At 44.5% G+C, this 18,795-nt stretch overlaps 1 protein-coding gene across 2 annotated transcripts in view; it reads right to left on the bottom strand.

Annotated features, from left to right (window-relative positions):
* Window positions 1-18,563, bottom strand: part of OSGIN2 (oxidative stress induced growth inhibitor family member 2) — a 39,292-nt gene extending 20,729 nt beyond the window's left edge. Inside the window, exons 1-3 of one of the 2 annotated variants that reach the window (XM_030216332.1) lie at window positions 18,343-18,563; window positions 5,233-5,372; window positions 1,202-1,338 (exon numbers count right to left, since the gene is read on the bottom strand). In XM_030216332.1, the coding sequence (XP_030072192.1) occupies window positions 1,202-1,338; window positions 5,233-5,372; window positions 18,343-18,479 (414 nt within the window). In that variant the 5' untranslated portion in view covers window positions 18,480-18,563. Of the gene's footprint in view, window positions 1-1,201; window positions 1,339-5,232; window positions 5,373-17,932; window positions 18,089-18,342 lie in introns of those variants that run through there. The other variant, XM_030216340.1, reaches the window with a different exon arrangement.
* Window positions 18,564-18,795: the final 232 nt, after the last annotated feature.

Genomic DNA, 18,795 nt, shown 5'->3' with positions numbered 1-18,795 from the left:
ATCTCAGAAACGTTAAAAATCCTTGGAGTTACTATTGACCGCCACCTAACACTCGAAACCCATGCAAACAACACAACCAAAAAAATGTTCTACTGCATGTGGAAACTGAAAAGAATAAGACCATTCTTCCCAAGATCCATCTTTTGCAGCCTAGTGCAATCCCTTGTACTCAGCCATCTGGATTACTGCAACTCACTGTACGCAGGCTGCAAAGAGCAAATCCTGAGGAAACTTCAAACAGCCCAGAATACGGCAGCCAGACTCATCTTCGGAAAACCGAAATATGAAAGTGCAAAACCCTTACGAGAGAAGCTCCACTGGCTCCCACTCAAGGAACGCATTGCTTTTAAGGTATGTACATTAGTCCACAAAATCATTGTCTGAGTTAATCGACTTACCACCCAGAAACGCTAAAAGATCATCCCGAACTTTCCTCAACCTCCACTTCCCTAACTGCAAGGGCCTGAAATACAAGGCGCTGCACACGTCAACCTTTTCTTATATGAGCACGCAATTCTGGAACACACTACCGCGCAACCTGAAAACGATCTACGAACAAACCAACTTCCGTAAATTACTGAAAACACATCTTTTTGATAAAATTTACGGAAAGAACCAAAACACATAAAATCCACACCCACTGTTCAGTAATATATCAACACATCCACTTATGAATTCTCAATCCTGAAATCTCACCACACTCATACCTTTACTCATAGAAAAATCTATACCATATGTTTTTTGTCATTATGTATTGTCCTTTAGTTTCCCATTGTTTCCTTCCAATGTTTCAATGTTCTTTTCCATTGATATATTCCTTAACGATACTTTGATTTTGTCTCATATAACTCTTCACAATGTAATCCATAACCGAATTGTAACAAACTGTATCTCCATTATTCATAATGTATTGTAAGCCACACTGAGCCCGCAAAAAGGTGGGAAAATGTGGGATACAAATGCAATAAATAAATAAATAAATAAGTGATCACTCACGTGCTCACCTGAGAGGGAACACCGACCCAAGTACTAAAAGCAGTATTGCTTTTAGAACCTAAGTACTACCAAGCCACTTTCATGTGCTGTTAAATAGGATGGTTTCAGGCCAAATTAGACAAAGGGTGATGCAAGACTTTGCTTAATGTCATTTTATGCCAATAGAAGTTAAAAAAAAAACAACTTTTAATTGAATGTGGCATACCTGATCGAGAATAGAAAGATGTCTGGCTTCTTCTAATTTGCTGTGGAGAATAGGATTTGGATGCACAGCTTCCGGAGATAAATAGGGCCTATACCCAGACAACACATAAGAAAGGCAAATTCCTGATGGCCCGTTTCCTAAGCAGAGGGGGAAAAAAAACCATTGTGTAATATACAAATAAAGATTAGAAATGCGAGTCATTAAGAGAGAGGCTGAATATAGGCAGTTGCGTAAGCTCACTATCAAGGTTAACAAAAAGAGAATCTAAAAATTGCTGACATCTCTGTACTGGTACCACATGTGGGCAAGAGAAACAGGCGACCTGAAGCAGCACATACTGCTACAGCAGTGAGAAGTGGCACAGAAGAGCTGAGCCTATTTCACTTCTTTGGATTGCCTCCGAAGCTTCAGCATAGTGGTATGCAAATTAGAAAATTCTTCACATTTGTAATCTGGGTAACCCTCACCTCTGTTCTTTGTCAACTCAAAGAGCAAAACATTATGATACTGCTAAAACATCCCCTTGGCTCTTTAAAGAAGAGACCATACATTACTTCAGAAGACAAAACAGAGCTGTGAATTTCATTTAAAATTAACATTTGCAAGAGAAGGCTTCAAATTCCTGGAGTTCTAGTAGCAGTAATGATTTTGCATAAACTGAATTCTTTACAGGTTGTGACAACACTTTCTTGATCATTCATCTGTTTCCCTACTGTTTGCTATCCATCACTCTGTGTTTATTATCGGGAATACAATCATGTCAAAAATGAAACTGATCTTTAAGCACAGACTAAGAGAGAGAAAAGAAAAAAAGCTCCCTCTCTCTCCAGTGGTGTAGCCACAAGTGGGCCTGGGTGGACTTAGGGCTCAGGCCCACCCTACAGTAGCACATATTTAGTGGTAGCTGGTGGGGATCCCAAGCTCTGCCAGCTGAAGGCTTCCCTCTGATGGTAACGAAAACGCTACTCTCCACGATACCGGCACCTGCGCATGCTCAGTTTTCAGCGCATGCCTGCTGCAGACTGCCAAAGTGGAAAGAAGCATTTTCCCGCCAGCTAAGAGTTTTCTTTGGTGGTGGTGGTGGGGGAGAACACTTGGTGCCCACCTAGTTCTTGCCTAGGCCCGCCCAAAATCTGTTTTCTGGCTACGCCCCTGCCTCTCTCCCTCCCTTCTTTTGCACAGACACTGAAGGCAGAAGTCTGAAGTTATAAGAGAATAGGGAGACATGCTCCCGTTCATTGCTACATCCATTCTTTGAATTTCCTGTCTATAAAAATGAAGAACAGAGGAAAAAAAAAGTGCAGTGGCTGCTGGGCCTCGATGCAATCATGTGTGTCCCTGTGCTGCTGCTCTTAGGAGCCGATTCTCAAATTCCCTGTGCTATTTCGAAAAGTGCTGAAAAAATTAGCAGTGGAACAGCGAGGGGAATTAAAGCCCCAATGATCAAAACTAATAAAATGCAAATTTATGCACGCTGTTAGTTTTGATCAAGGCACAATCCTCCTGTGGAAGTTGTTTGACAGGTCCCCCCCACCCCCCCACCTCTGCACACAAAGGGCTGAAGGTGCAGTGAACCTCCAGCCCCCCTAATCCTCCCGGACAAGTTTTCCTGGTGGCCCAGTGGCCTTCCTTCCCCTTCCCCCCACCCCCTGGACATGGGGGGGGGGGGTGGGGGCTGGAGGACCGGTGGACCTCTAGGCCCCTAAACTCCCCCAAACAAAAAGCTGTCCCTGGTGGCTCAGTGGGCATCCCTAATCCCCATCCACCCTGGGGGCCTAGTGCCCCCAACCCCCTTCTCCGTATTTTTAGATGGGAGGAGCGTGTAGCACTCCCTCCTCCTGGGGTGCTGCTTTCAAAATGGTGGCTCCTGGAACGCAATTGTGAGGGCTTCAATACCATTTATTGATTAGGGTATTGAAGCCCTGCCCAGTACATCCCATTTTGAAGGCAGTGTCCCAGGAGGAGGGCGTGCTACCCGCTCCCCCCTTCTACAGGTACGGGGTGTTTGGGAGCACTAGGCCACCAGGCAGAGAGGGGTGGGGTAGGATTGTCCAATGAGCCACCAGGGAGGGGTTTTTTTTTCTTGTGTTGGGGGGGGGGGGGCGTAGGTGGGGGCTAGAGGTCCACCGGATCTCCAGCCCCCTTGTGCTTTTCTGTTAGGGGGGGAGGGAGAAGGCCACTGGACCACTAGGAAACTTGTCTGGTGAGGGCCTGTAAGCATGCTGGACAGGGCTCCCCATTCCTCTCCAATGGACTGCAAACCTTAAAACGCCAGCTCTGAGCTGGCATAGAGTTTGCAACAGAAGCAGCGCCAATGTTTGGCATGCTGCCCGCTGAGCATTGGGGAGAAATAGGTAATGCCCTGTTTTGCATGCTTTTGCATGGTACTTGCAGTCAGAGCCGGCGAGCTCACTGTTTCACTCGCTCACCAGCTCTGCATGGGGTGGGAACAAACGTGGGTGCTAACAGTCTCTAGCACCCGTGTTTGCTTCTGATGATCGGGGTCTTAGTACTTGACCAGAAAAGGAGGAAATGAACCAGGGTCTTAAACTTCATACTGTTTTTTTTCTTTTCTTTTAAAACACACATTGGGGGAGATTCTATATACAGTAAACTAAAAATTAAAAAAAAAAAATCAGAGCGGAAATCAGTGGCGACTAAGAGTATTCTAAAAGCGGTGCCTAGATTTAGGCGCAGTACACAGAATACACTTAGTTAATATCTCAGTGCCTAAAACTACACATATCCATTTACACCAACAAAATCATGGTATAAATCCTGGCATGTAGGCACATTGGGCCATATTCTATGTGAGTAAATTTCAGAACACCCACAAAATGCCCATTTCCCTGCCCATAACCATGCCCCTTTTTGCCTGCACAAATAGAAGTTCGGCACACTTCATTACAGAATACGCTTAGCGAGTTGTGCGCGTAAATTCTAATTAGTGTCAATTACTTCTCATTATTGCTCGTTACATAATCTTATTAGTGCTCATTAGCTTGTTAAGCTTAAGTTACATGGATTGTTATAGAATCCACTTGGATTTTGGCATGGATCTCTAGACTGAATAGAACTTGGGGGATAGCCTTGGTTTTTCAGTCCCTACTAATTTATGCAAATAAGGCTCTCGCTATGAGTCTGTGCCCCCAGCAAGTCATCACTGATTTAAGGCAGACATGGCTCTTTGGCCTAATTTTTAGTCTGAAATGAAAGTTAGGACTGCTATTGAACTTTTTGCAGATTTAGATTCACAAATATGATTTATTTATTAGTATTTATTTACCACCTTTTTGAAAAACTTCACTCAAGGCTGTGTATAGTAAGAATAAATCAAACATAAGCAACAATTACAGCAGTAAAACTATTAAAAAAAAGTATGGTATTAGTATACTACTTACAATGTCAACACAATATGTAATAGAACATTTTAACAGACAGCATTGGGCAGCCATCCCCAACCCAGTTCTCAGGGCACACCTAGTCCCATTGGATTTTCAGGCTATCCACAATGAATATGTATGAGATCGATTTGCATGCAACTGAGTTAGTGCATGTAAATTTAACTTATAAACATTCATTGTGGATAGCCTGAAACTGGATGGGACTAGGTGTGCCCTGAGAACTGGGTTGGGAATGGCTGGTATAGGGTATAAGCAAAGAAGGAGCATACAGATAGGTAAGAGGAGTTAGAAAATAAGGTGACTAATTTTAAAGAAAGTTGCACATGAGGTTAGAGAGATGATTAAATGTTATCTCAGCTAGGGTAGGAGTGGATACGCTTTATTGCCATTATGTAGGTCCATAAGCATAAGTTACCTCTTCTCATAATAGTAAACCAAAACATTTAGTTTGACCAAATATATCGCAAGTGAAACCCAATCCTTGAGAAAATTGCTAGAGGAAATAAAGCAAGTAAACATGTACTTTTTAAATAAATTAATTCATACCTAGAAACTACCTGTATATCATTCTGCAAAAGATTGCAACCACTTCCCAAGGACAGGCCTTCATAGCTGGAAATAACTCACCTATTATTACTATGGGCACAGTCAGTGGTGGCTCCCCTGGCAGAGCGGTTTCTTCGAGGGGCATTGTTTCTGTTCTTCCAAGGCTATTGTTAAGAGAGAACGCTAATGAACTCAAACGCTGTCCTTCACTTTCAAGGCCACTACAATTTCCAATACAAAAGAAGAAAATGTTAGAATGTCTCTTGCTGGGCTAAATATTAACAGAAGTATTCTTGTGATACTACCATTCATTTTATCCTAATTCTGTTTTATGTTTGTCATTTTTATTGATGGCACAACACAGAAATGGCAATTATGCATTTTAAACAAATTAAACATTAAACCATCTTCAATTTTCTAATAAACCCCAACTTCACCCTCCCAACCCATTGCCCCCCCTTCCTATAACATTCTTACTCTCCACCCCCTCACAGACACACAGTCCAAGGAGCAATTGATCCCAAATCAATTTTCAAGGTCTGACTTCTAGTACAACTATGCAAATTAAAACAAGTTTTTATCATTTTTTTTAAATATAACCTCTGATTTATTGTGATAGACAGTATTATACATGCTTACATTGAATGTTACCTAATGAATATTCATTACCGATAGCTCTTGTGGGCTAGGATTGGAAAAATCACTGCCCTAAAGCATTCCCTATCTGAGATCTACAGTAAGCTACTCTACATTTTGACTCCCCAGTACAGTATAAACAGGACTTCTGGACCGGAAATCTAAGGACATGACCCTTTACTCCGATACCTAATCTGTTTGATTTTTAAGAGTGCTCTGAAGGTCTGCTTCTTCCTGATGGGCAGGCCTCCATAGCATTCATAAAAAGCATACAATTGAAGCACCAGATGGGCAGAAGATGTGGAAGTACAACACAGTTCATTGATAATTCAGAAGAATGTTGGATATGGGATTTCCTTGATAAAGCCTGCTGTGTATGATGGGAGAAACCTGACCCCGTCGGAACTTACAGCAGGGCCGCCGAGGGGGGGGGGGGGGAGGGCGGCGCCGAAGTCCCTGTTCTCACCCGCCCACAGCTCCATCGACAGCCCCACTCCGTCCGCCATCGGGCCCCCTGCATTCAAATCGGCAGGACTCACCTCCTTGTGAAAGCGCAGCGGCAGATCGCCTACCTTCGGGCCTTCTCTCCCTGTGTCCCGCCCTCGTCTGATGTAACTTCCTGTTTCCACGAGGGAGGTACGGCCCAAAGGGAGACAATCTGCCGCTGCGCTCTCACACGGAGGTGAGTGCTGCCGATTCGTATGCAGGGGGCCCGGTGGCGGACGGAGGGGGGCTGTCAATGGGGCTGGGGACTGCGGCACCGGCGGCCTGAGTAGCGATTGGGGGCGGCGGCAGCCTCGCCCCGGGCCCGGCTCAGTCTCTCGGTGGCCCTGATTTACAGATATAAAAGGTAAGTGCCAGCTTCCATGGTTTTGTGAACAGATTTGGAAAAGTGCCATATCCAACGATTCTATGAATAGTTTTGATAAAAATTTTAAAATATAAAATTATAGAAGTGAAGAGGAAAGCAAATAAGAAATATATAATTGGAGGTTTTTTAGCTGATGAAGAAGTGCTGTTCTGCGAGTCTAGAAGCAACATTAATGGGGAGGCGAGAAAGACTGGGGAATAAAGGGGCCGGGATGAGGGGAAAATAAAGATGGAAAGTTTTAGGTAGATGCAAAAAAGAGGGAAATTAGAGACTGGATAGTAAACGTGAATGAAATCTGGACAGAGACAGGAAAAAAAATGGAAGAAAGCTAAAAGGAAAAGATCACTGTTGGAGCTGGATGTAGTGCAGAAGGTAAAGACAGAAGAGTGAAAAATAACAAATGATGGTAGGATACTTTTGGATAGTTAAAGACAGGAAAGGAAAAACCAGAGATTGGGACCAACACAAATTAGCAAAACTTAAATAGACAAAAGGCAGAACATTTTTTTTTAAATTTTAAATTTAGAATGAAGTAATGTGGTAGCTGCTTTTAAAGGTTAAGAAAATGAAAAATGGAAAATAAGAGGATAACGTTTTATTGGACTAACTTACTTAATAAATTTGACTAGCTTTTGGAGGCCAATACTGCCATACAATAGAAAGGTATCACAATATTTCCATGTTTTTCTTTTATTTGATAAATTTTAATGTAGTGTTTGGAATATTACTACTACTACTTTTTGACATTTACATTGGTTATCTTTGTTTTGCACTAGAGGGGGATATGCATCACTGTTTCTCTAGCATTGCACCATCTACAGAATCTGACTTTTTGGGGGTTCAGTTTCATTTTTGTCTACTTAAATCTATTTTTAATTTGTTTTTACTCATTCCATATTTGGTGAGGGGCTGTGTTCTGTGTGCACGAGAAACCAGGTATTTTGTTAGCATCGAAGGTCTATGTAGGATTGAACTGTACTAATCCAGTCCTGGTCACTCCTACATTCTGGAAAAGTACAGGACAGAGTAAGACCTTCTCCCTATCAGTAATGTAACCCTGTAGTAAAATTACATTAAGACATACTGCTGTCTTGGTAACACTCTGGAGGTTGCTGGAAAAGTATGCAAGCAAACTCCAAGGGACTATAATTACACGACACATGATTCATGCTAAAGTGTATACAGGTTGAGGGAAATGATTGGAGAATCTCCTTCTTAACACACCTTCTGATCGGAAGGAAGATCACTTGCAATCAGGGACAAGGTCCTCAGTGTTCTTGCTCTTTCCTGCAACACGGTGTGGTTGGGATTACCAGATTATCAACTTTCTAAATTACAAACCTTACAAGACATTGCCACAAATTTGATTTTTCATAAATCAAATTAGGATATGGCTACTCCTTGTTTACTGTCTTTTCAATGGTTACTTGTCAAAGCGAAGATCTAATTAGAGGGTTTAAAGTCCAATGTAACTAATACAGACTTGGAGGCTTTTGGAAATAAGCCCTTCAATTTAAGTTTTTCTGTTTAAGATTTTGCATGGTATGACTCCGATATATGTATTCATGGATCACCTGGTAGCTTCCGAATGGACAATTATGCTCAGTCAATCAATTTAGAGCGGCAATGCCTGCTACCAAAGCATTCAGATTGCAATCTATGAAAAAGTGTTGTATGACTGGTATTGGTCTAGAAGTATGGAATTCTCATTACAGCTATGATGTCAAATTAATTATTTACATCATCATCGATATATTTTTTTATGAAATTGTAGAAGTGTCTCAGGTGTGTCACTTTTTGTGCAACTGAGGCCTATGTCCACATCCAGGCCTGAACCATCACTGTGAACATGAGTATTATGGCTGTTTGGACATTTCCCGTTTCTCTAATAACCCATGGACAGTTCTTGCTGCCCAAGGACACTGTTAGCACAGAACATCTGCACTTCATCTCAGGGGGTGAATCTGGTTATAACCCCCAATTATGTGATAATGCCAGCTTACTGAAAAACACTTTTGGAGGTGCCAACAGGCTCAGGGGGAGTGTCTGATCAACACTGGACTTTTGTCTTAGAAGGACCTAGATTTCATCTACCGGACAGCAGGAATGTGTGTCCTGATTGGGCCAAAAGAGTCACCTGAGGACAGTGGACTGAGGTCTGCACAGAACTTTTGAAAGACAAAGGAATTAGAATTCTGCTTGGCACTGACCAGAGTGGATGTTCCGTGGCTAACTCTGGAAAGACAACGTCTCATGGTGCCAATGCCCTGAACCTTGCTGTACAATCTTGTTACAGGGATGTAAGCTAAGAATCACGGCTGCCTATTTGTGCTAAGGACTACCTGAAGATAAACTGTCACCTTCATCCTGATCAGCTCGCTTTCAGCTGGAGCTGGAAGCAGGACCCTGGAGGTCAGCCACAAAACAAGTATCTCAGGGTGAGAAGCCAGGTTCGTTCCTACAGTTTAAGGAAATCAAATTATCATTTCTATTGCCATAGGCTGGTCTACATTCATGGGCATGGTTATATAGCCGGGTATATTTGGCTTGTAGCTTTTAGGTATAATTCTTAGCACCAATTAGTCCAAGATTTTGTTCACAAATGTTGCAAATTTGTACTACTGCTGGCGTCTACCAGAGGTCATCCACAAAGCAAGTATCTCAGGGTAAGAAGCCAGGGTTCATTCCTGCAGTTTGGGGAAGTCAGATTATCATCTCTATTGCCACAGGCTGGTCTAGATCCATGGGCATGGTTATATAGCCGGGTATATTTGGCTTGTAGTTCTTAGGTACAATTCTTAGCACCGATTAGTCCAAGATTTTGTTCATAAATGTTGCAAATTTGTACTACTGTTGGTGATATTTAAAAAAAGTGTGCGTGTGTGTATAGGAGTAAGTTCACTTCCAGCCTACAAATCAAAGGGGCCCTTTTACTAAAGGGTTGGGCTGCAGCGAGGCAACCCGGAACTACTGCCGGCCCAACGCAGGTGCCGGTGGTAGTTTTGCCCCCACCACATGCCATTTCTGGTGCTACAGAAAATTGTTACATATTTTTTTATCGCAGCAGTAACCTGGTGGTAATCTGGCAGTGCTGTGTACTCCATGGCTACTGCCAGGTTAATGCAGGAGTCCTTACTGCCACCTCAATGGATGGTGGTAAGTGCTCCCCCTGAAATGGCCGAGGGGCAAGTGCAAACTTACCGCATTGGTTGTTTCTTTTTTCCACTTTTTTACCTGCTGTGGTAAAAGGGCTGCATGCAGCAAAAGCACGCGCTGCTGCTTGCGCAGGGCCTCATATACTGCAGCTTAGTAAAACGGCCCCTAAGCCCTGTATGGACTTAAAAAGATATGCTACTTGGCTAAGAGAAAAATATATCTATATGTTACATTTTCAAATTATAAGCATGTTGTGGATGCTTGTAGTTTACCTCACCATTGTAAATGGCTTGAGTGAACACACATTTTTAGCAGCACAACCAACTAAAATATTCAGCACAAAATCAATACATCATGCTTAAACAACGGCAGGATTTACACAGGCTTATAAGTAGACATGTCTCCTGAAAGAGAGGTGCCCTACAGAAAATTTACAATTTAAGGGGTGGGGAAAAAAAAAGCATCTAGTGTTCAAAGTGGAGGAGTGGCCTAGTGGTTAGGGTGGTGGACTTTGGTCCTGGGGAACTGAGGAACTGAGTTCGATTCCCGGCACAGGCAGCTCCTTGTGACTCTGGGCAAGTCACTTAACCCTCCATTGCCTGCCGCATTGAGCCTGCCATGAGTGGGAAAAAGTGCAGGGTACAAATGTAACAAAAAAAAAAAAGTTATTCTACACAGAATAGCAGTTTAAGTTACTAATGAATAAATGGTACAGGATATTAAATCCAGAACATTTGGAAAAAAACATGCCAAATTCTATCCACAGCTAGTCATTTTCTAAATCCTTAAGTTTCTCGAACGGACTGCAGGACCCGAGGCAGCATGGCTTCACTAGAGGCAGGTCATGTCAGGCAAATCTGATTGATTTCTTTGACTGGGTGACCAAGCAGTTGAACGTGGGAGGGGCGCTAGATGGGGTGTAATTGGATTTTAGCAAAGCCTTTGACACGGTTCCGCACAGGAGACTGATAAATAAACTGAGTGCCCTTGGTATGGGACCTAAAGTGAGTGACTGGATTAAAAACTGGTTATGTGGGAGGAGACAGAGGGTAGTGGTAAATGGAGCTTGCTCTGAGGAAAGGGATGTTATCAATGGTGTGACGCAGGGATCAGTCCTCGGGCCGGCTCTCTTTAACATCTTTGTGAGTGATAATGCGGAAGGACTGTCTGGTAAGGTCTACCTCTTTGCTGATGATTCCAAACTCTGTAATAGGATGGACACCCCAGAGGGTGTGAATGGCATGAGGAAGGATCTGACGAAGCTTGAAGAATGGTCCAAAAATTGGCAACTAAGATTTAATGCTAAGAAATGCAGGGTCATGCACTTGGGTTACAAGAATCCAAGGGAACGGTACAATATAGGGAATGAAGAGTTTCTGTGTACGGAAGAAGAACAAGACTGACGACCTTAAAGTGGCCAAACAGAAAAGGCAACAGTCAAAGCCAGAAGAATGCTTAGGTGCATAAGGAGAGGAATGACCAGCAGGAAAAAGTAGGTGATAGTACCCTTGTATAAGTCTCTGGTGAGGCCCCATTTGGAGTACTGCGTGCAATTCTGGAGACCACACCTACAGAACGATATACACAGGATGGAGTCGATCCCGAGAGCGGCTACTAAATTAGTAAGCAGTCTTCGTCATAAAATATATGATAGGCTTATGAACCTCAACATGTGATACACTGGAAGACAAGAGAGAGGGGATATGATAAGAGATGTTTAAATACCTACGTGTCGTTAAATGTACAGGAGGAGAGCCTTTTTCAAATGAAGGAAAACTCTGGAATGAGAGGGCATAGGATGAAGTTGAGAGGAAATAGGCTTAAGAGGAAATTCTCTTTCACAGAAAGGGTGGTGGATGCGTGGAATGGCTTCCCGGTGGAGGTTGCAGAGACGAAGACTGTGTCGTAATTTAAGGAAGCTTGGGAAAGGCACCTGGGAACCATTAGGGTTACTGAGGATGGGTAGACTGGATGGGCCATTTGGCCCTTATCTGCCATTATGCTTCTATTACTCAAAGAATAAGCAAAGGCAGAGAACAACACTGTTCCATCTCAAACAAGTCCTACAGCATTCCTAGTTGTCACGTCTGTGGCCGTGACCACTCTCATACTTACCCTGTTTCTGGGAGTCAGTGGCTGTGCTGGCTTCTGCTTGTCTCTGTGTCTGTCTCTGTCTTAGTTTCTCTCTGGCTCTGTGTGCTGATTGCCTTACTGGACCTCACCTGTGTGGGCTATGCCTCTTCCAAGATGGCTGCCGACTCCTCTATGCCAGTATCCAAGATGGCTCCCACTGTTCCTTCCTGTGGGCTGACTTCTCTGTGTGTCAAGCCTCTGTTTGGAGGCAAGGAGATTGCTGCAGCTGTGCCTCTGGTGTTGAAAGGCTTGATTAATCACTTAGAGCCTGCAGCCCTTGCCTTTGCATTTCGTCTAAGGGCCCTGGTATGTAGAGTGCTCTGTACACTGCTACATTGTTTGTTCTGTGTATGTTTCCGGTGTTTGACTTGTTAGCTTGGGCACAGCTTTGCTTGTTACCCTGTGTACAGCTTTATTAGTTCTCCTGAGTTTGCTCTGTGTATGTTTCTAGTGTATGACTTGTTAGCTTGGGCACAGCTTTGTTTGTTAGCTTGGGCACAGCTTTGTTTGTTCTCCTGAGTTTGCTCTGTGTATGTTTCTAGTGTATGACTTGTTAGCTTGGGCACAGCTTTGCTTGTTAGCCTGTGTACAGCTTTGCTAGTTCTCTGTGTATGTTTCCAGTGTATGACTAGCTAGCTTGGGCACAGCTTTGATTGTTAGTCTGTGTACAGCTTTGCTAGTTCTCCTGTGATTGCTCTGTGTATGTTTCTAGTGTATGACTTGTTAGCTTGGGCACGGCTTTGCTTGTTAGCCTGTGTACAGCTTTACCAGATCTCCTGTGTTTGCTTAGTGTATGTTTCTAGTGTATGACTGGTTAGCTTGGGCATAGCTTTCTTGTTAGCTTGTGTACAGTTTCCTAGTCTTCTTGTGTTTAGCCTGCTGGTTTTCCCGTGTGTGTTTTCTTTTGCTTCTGGAGCTTCAGCCCATGTTCAGTCTGTTGCCAGCACTCCTTGATACTGAAGCTCCTGCCTCAGCCTTGTTCCTTGACTTGACCATTGCTTTGAACCTGCCTACTGCCGGAACCCGGACATTCCCTGCCTGTCTGCCTGGCTTTCGCTTAGGTGCCTGGGGGCACTCCTGGATCCTCATTCCTGCTGTTCCTGCTTGCAAGTTCCAGTTCCGGTTTTTCCTGTAAGTCCTGCCGGCTGCCCGAACCTGAGGGCTCAACCCTCGGGGAAAGGTGGCTAAGCGTAGGTGAAGCCTAGGTCCAGTGTGTTCCTGTCCAGCGGGTTCCGGTCCCGTGGGTTCCGCTCCAGTGTGTTCCAGTCCAGCTGGTTTCACTCCTGTATGTTCCAGTCCAGTGGGGCCACTCCAGTGTGTTCCAGTCCAGCGGGCTCCACTCCAGTGCGCACCCATCCGGTGCGTTCCAGTTCCGTGTATGCCTGTGTAGAACTCCAGTCCGGGGTTCCGGTCCAGTCTTGTGTCGTCTCTACTTTGAAGGTGATCTTGCCTGCCACTGCCGCTCCACGGTAGTGGCCCAAGGACTCACGAACCCAGTGCTCCCGGGGAAGAAGCCTGACAGTATGCCAAGGTCCTCGAGAACGCGACACTAGTCTTCCTGAGTGAACCCTGTACTTGTCTTGCAGGGATCAAGGGAAGGGAATTGGAACTTGATATACCGCCTTTCTGAGGTTTTTGCAACTACATTCAAAGCGGTTTACATATATTCAGGTACTTATTCTGTACCGGGGCAATGGAGAGTTAAGTGACTTGCCCAGAGTCACAAGGAGCTGCAGTGGGAATCGAACTCAGTTCCCCAGGATCAAAGTCCACTACACTAACCACTAGGCTACTCCTCCATATTAGATGATGTGTACATGGATTTTAGTAAGGCGCAGCAGCGTTTTTAGCGTACACTAAATGCAAGAGAAGCCAATAGGAATATATGTTTGGCCACTTTAAGGTTGTCAGTCTTCTTCTTCCGTACACAGAAACTCTTCACCCCCCCCCCCCCCTCCAAATGGCCACGTAGTAAGTGGTTCACTTACCGAATGGCCATTTTTTTTTTGGGGGGGGGGGGGGGAAGACAGCCTTTTACTGCTGAGGTAAAAGGGGGCCTCAGTGCACGTCAAAAACATGCGCCAACACTAGTGCAGACCCCCATTTACAGCAGCTTGGTAAAAGGACCCCCCCCCCCTAAGTGAAGAAATATTTTCTCTGGTTTTAAATTTACTACTTAGTAGCTTCATTGCGTGCCCCCTAGTCCTAATATTTTTGGAAAGGTTAAACAAGCAATTCACGTCTGTACCCATTCCCACTTCACTCAGTATTTTATAAACTTCATTATCTCCCCTTAGCCATTCTTCTTCAAGCTGAAGAGCCCTAGCTGCTTTAGCCTTTTCTCAAAGGGAAGTCATCAAATCCCCTTTATCATTTTTACATTACATTACACAGGACTTATAGGCCACAAATACCAAAAAACAGTTCACTGTGTGTTAAAATGGTATAAAGTGTGAACCAATTGTTCATATGTTACACAATAATATTAAATTACCACTGATCCCCCTCCGAGGGACACCACCTTGCAGCGGTGGAGGGGCTTCTGTGTTTCAATGACTCAGGGCTATGCTGAAAGGTTACCCATATCAGACAGGCCTCTGAGGAGAAACCACACAAAGAGTGTCCCAAACTAGGGAGAGTGGAAAGATGGCGACCTGAAGCTCGTATGCTCAATAGCCCAGCTGTCCTCTGAAGTTCTGTCTTTGTTTACTTGAAATTTCCTCTCTACAACTGCAGTTACCTTAACTGAGAGGAAGGGGACAATCGGGGGTCAGCCGCCGATGGCCAGAGTTTTGTCCCCTGTGCAGCAAGTGTGGGACCGCTGCACGATGAGCTGCCCACAGATGACTGGGTTGGTGAGTCCTTTGATTAGCACTGGCGAAGAAGCGTCGACGCTCTTGGTCCTGGAAACAACTTCATCGCTCCCTAATCATTTAACCACCATGTCCAAAGGAGTGGAGGAGTAAATTTAAATTCTTATAAATTTAAATTCTTATAAAAAAATAAAAATAAATAAATTACCATTGATCACACTAACCATCCTATATAATAATTTCCACCTCCAACGTTCTGAAGCTGACTCCCGTGGCACTGAAGGGTTCGTAGTGTCCGTGCGGTTCGTGCTGCCTGTAATCATCTGTCTCACTGTCCCGCCCTCGCGTCATAATGTTATGACGTCAAGGGCTGAACACGGAGAGGGAAGGCGATGCAGCATAGTTGCCCGGCAAAGCAACAGAATGTCAAACATGAAGGTGTCGTCCTCCCTCGCTTCCTCCCTCCCTTCCAGTTCCAGGCCCCCTCCCTCCAAGGTTTAAAAGTCATCTTCACTTACCAAGTCAGGGTTACGGCGGCCGCCAGCAGCGGTAAAAGGCATGCAGGCTCGGCCCATTTCTCTCTCTCAGCTGTGGTCCCGCCCTTGTGGAAACAGGAAATGAGGGCGGGACCACAGCTGAGAGAGAGAAATGGGCCGAGCCTGCATGCCTTTTACCGCTGCTGGCGGCCGCCATAACCCCAACAAGGTAAGTCAAGAAGACTTTTAAACTTCGTACGGAGGGGGCCTGGAACTGGAAGGGAGGGAGGGAGGACGAACCTGGAACTGGGAGGGAGGGGGGACCCTGGAACTGGGAGGGAGGGAGACTGAAACTCGGACGGAGGGGGGACCCTGAAACTCGGAGGGAGGGAGGGGGCACGACGACCCTGGAACTCGGAGGAAACTCAGAAGGAGGGGACGACCCTGCAACTCGGAGGGAGGGGGGCGACCCTGGCACACACTCTCAATCTCACACACACACTCTCTCTCTCTCACAGACACACTCGCACCCAGTCTCATTCTCTCTGTCACACACACACACTCGCACATTCACTCTCTCTCTCACACACAGTCACTCACACACACTCTCTCAAACATAAACACTCAGAGGAAAACCTTGCTAGCACCAGTTTAATTTCTTTCAGAAACAGGCCTTTTTTACTAGTATACAATAAGAGCCTGTAGGTAAACTGAACCTAACATAACATATTTCCTGAATAAAGTTAGAACCTGACCTAACATATTTCCTGAACAAATAAGTCTTAAGCAACTTCCTAAAAATGTGATAATATCTGATCACTCGAAGTTCTAAGGGCAAAAAATTCCATAAAGTTACATCTTAAAATGAAACAGAAGTGGACAAAAATCTAACGGGCTTAACCTTACATACAGAAGGATAATTTTAAAAGTTGTCTATGTAACCGACCTGATTCACAACCTAAGTAGTTGACCACATCCGCCAAGTAAAGTGTCGGCCTTTTCTGTACCGTTTCTAATTCTGCTACTTCTTTTTTTTTTTTGATGCGGTGACCAGAATTCTACACAAAAGTATGTTAGAAAAATATCTTGCATTTTTGAGCTAATCTTCTGTATTACAAATTAATATAAGCATAATTCAACATATAGTGTATTACATCCCGGTGCGGTAATGCTGACAAAGCCCATTCACTTTTAATGGGCTTTGTCGGCAATGCCACGTAATAATCACTAGCACAGTTTGGTAAAAGAGGTCTTTATTGTACACAGAATTTTTACTTGACAAAAATTTTCCTACAAGTAAAAAATTAGGTAGACTGTGGGGGCCAATGCAGAAAGCCACAGATGGCTGAGCATGTCGCTTCTACTGCACATGTAATTCTACAACAAGCAGAAAGCAAATGATATGCAAATTTTAAGCACATAAAACTTGAATGCAAATCGGGGACCTGCAGGATGCATACATGCAAAGGTTTCATGGTAAGTGCTGCTTCTTGTACATATGTCCAAAATTGAAGTGCCAGCACATACTAGCAACTATTGCACTTTGCAGAAATATTAGCCTCCCCAAAATTTTTTGCATATATAATTTTTGAAAGGCTGATATATGTGCAGATGTGTGCTGACACTTTAGTTTTTGTCTTGACATGAGCCCTTACCTTTTATCTGTCTTTTAAAGAAAAAAAAAGGCAAAACTGGTTTTTACTTCCCCAAAATAAGTATTTTATGTTCTCATCGAACCCTTCTATGCTTCCCTAGACCAGGCAAGAAATTTCTCAGGTACATTCAGGAACAATACTTAATTACTTTTAATGCAGTGTGGGGCCATGCCTTCCACAGGAAACACTCCCTCTACATTGTTTGGCAAGTAATGACCCACACTAAATGCATGCTTAGGCTTCTGCTTTCTGCATCAGCCCCTGAATGACCCAGATTTTTTTTCCCCCTCGTTATTATGATCTGGCAGACTTTGATAAATTTATCTGCTGCCCTTTTCTAATGTCAATATTGATATTACATTCTGTTATTTAAAGATTCCCATTTGCTTCTCATGGTCCTACAGACAATTTGCATTAAAGCAAAGGTTAGCAACGGACAAGTTATATAAAACAGCTATGGAACTATTTGCAAGAGGCGGTCTACAAACGTAAAAATGAAACAAAGCAGCTACAGTCTTCCTTTCCTATGACTAGAATATAATCCTCCTGTAATTCCTGTAATTTTCCACTGTTCTCGATAAAGATCATACTACATATTACTTCAATCCTTGAAAGTTTCTATAACACTTATTTTATGCAGAATAGAGTTTTGTAGAGAAGTCAAATCCATTAAAAAAAAAACAGTATCCTAATTTCAGTGTCATTACACCCAAATGATTAACATTTTTTCAGTCCAGAAATAAAGTTTCTAAACCCATGTACATAATATACACAGCCTTCTGATACCGGGATGCATCCAATAATTTCGACCAGAACAAAATACTAAAGTAACTTTCTTCAAAAAGAGAATATTTTTGTTTTCCAAACGTCGATTTTAAGGATGGACTAAAAGATATTCTCCAATATAGAAAACCATATAAGATTACAGGAAGACGTAGATAACCTCATCTGGACTACTACTATTTCAGATTAAGTAGTTCACGTTAAAAAAAAAAAAGCCGAAGGCAATGATTGCTCGCGTGACAGCCTGCGCGATCTTACCGCTCGCCGCCGGTGCAGACATTACAGCGGAAGCATGGTCTCCCGGACGTCAGACACACACAGCCCATGACACCTGCTGCAGATGTGAGGCACCCGGAACGTCACCTCCTCTGACCGGCGCGCGCGCCACCCCGGCTCTCAGCAGCACGAGAAGGGGGCGGAACCGAGAGATGGAGAACGGCTGCGGCGGCCAGGGAGGACACGGTTACATCAGTAGAGCAGCCACAGCACCACTGCTCGTGTCCGTCCTATTCGTCTTCTGCTCCCTCCCTCCTTACTGCGCTACTGGTGCGCGGGGAACGGACACCTCCGAAAATGACACAAAACGCCACGGCTCCGTATCCGCATAGTGTTGCTTTTCGCTCGTTGTTGGTTGCGTGCGTCATTCATTCATTCATACAGACACTCACCGGTTCGGATCCGAGCAGCGGACGGGACACACTCCCTCCCTCGATCCACACGTGTCTGCACCCACTACCGCTGTCGCCGGGGTAACCAGTGTCTGTCTGCAGCAGCCTACGGCAAGCGGGGGGAATCCGAGAGGCATCTAAAGCCGACGCCGGTGAGGGGGCGGGGCCAAGAATGGCGATGAGGTGGAGTCCGAAATAGAGAAAGGGGGGGGAAGAGGAGGGGGCAGGAGACAGTAGGCAAAGCAGGGGAGAGGGATGGGGGAGAGAGAGGGTGAAGGAGAATGGGCGGGGCTGGAAACAGGAGGGGCGGGGCGAAAGCCGCGTGAGGAGGAGGCGGGGCGGGAGACGCGTGAGGAGGAGGAGGAGGGGCGGGTAGGACTCGGAACTGGGTGGAAAGTGACGCGGTGGGCAATCCCTGGCAGAGGAAGAAGGGACGCAATTGATGTTTGGTAT

The sequence above is a fragment of the Microcaecilia unicolor genome, chromosome 1 (genome assembly GCF_901765095.1).
Source record: "Microcaecilia unicolor chromosome 1, aMicUni1.1, whole genome shotgun sequence".
Classification (NCBI taxonomy): domain Eukaryota; kingdom Metazoa; phylum Chordata; class Amphibia; order Gymnophiona; family Siphonopidae; genus Microcaecilia; species Microcaecilia unicolor.
This window is presented reverse-complemented; position numbering and strand designations above follow the sequence as displayed.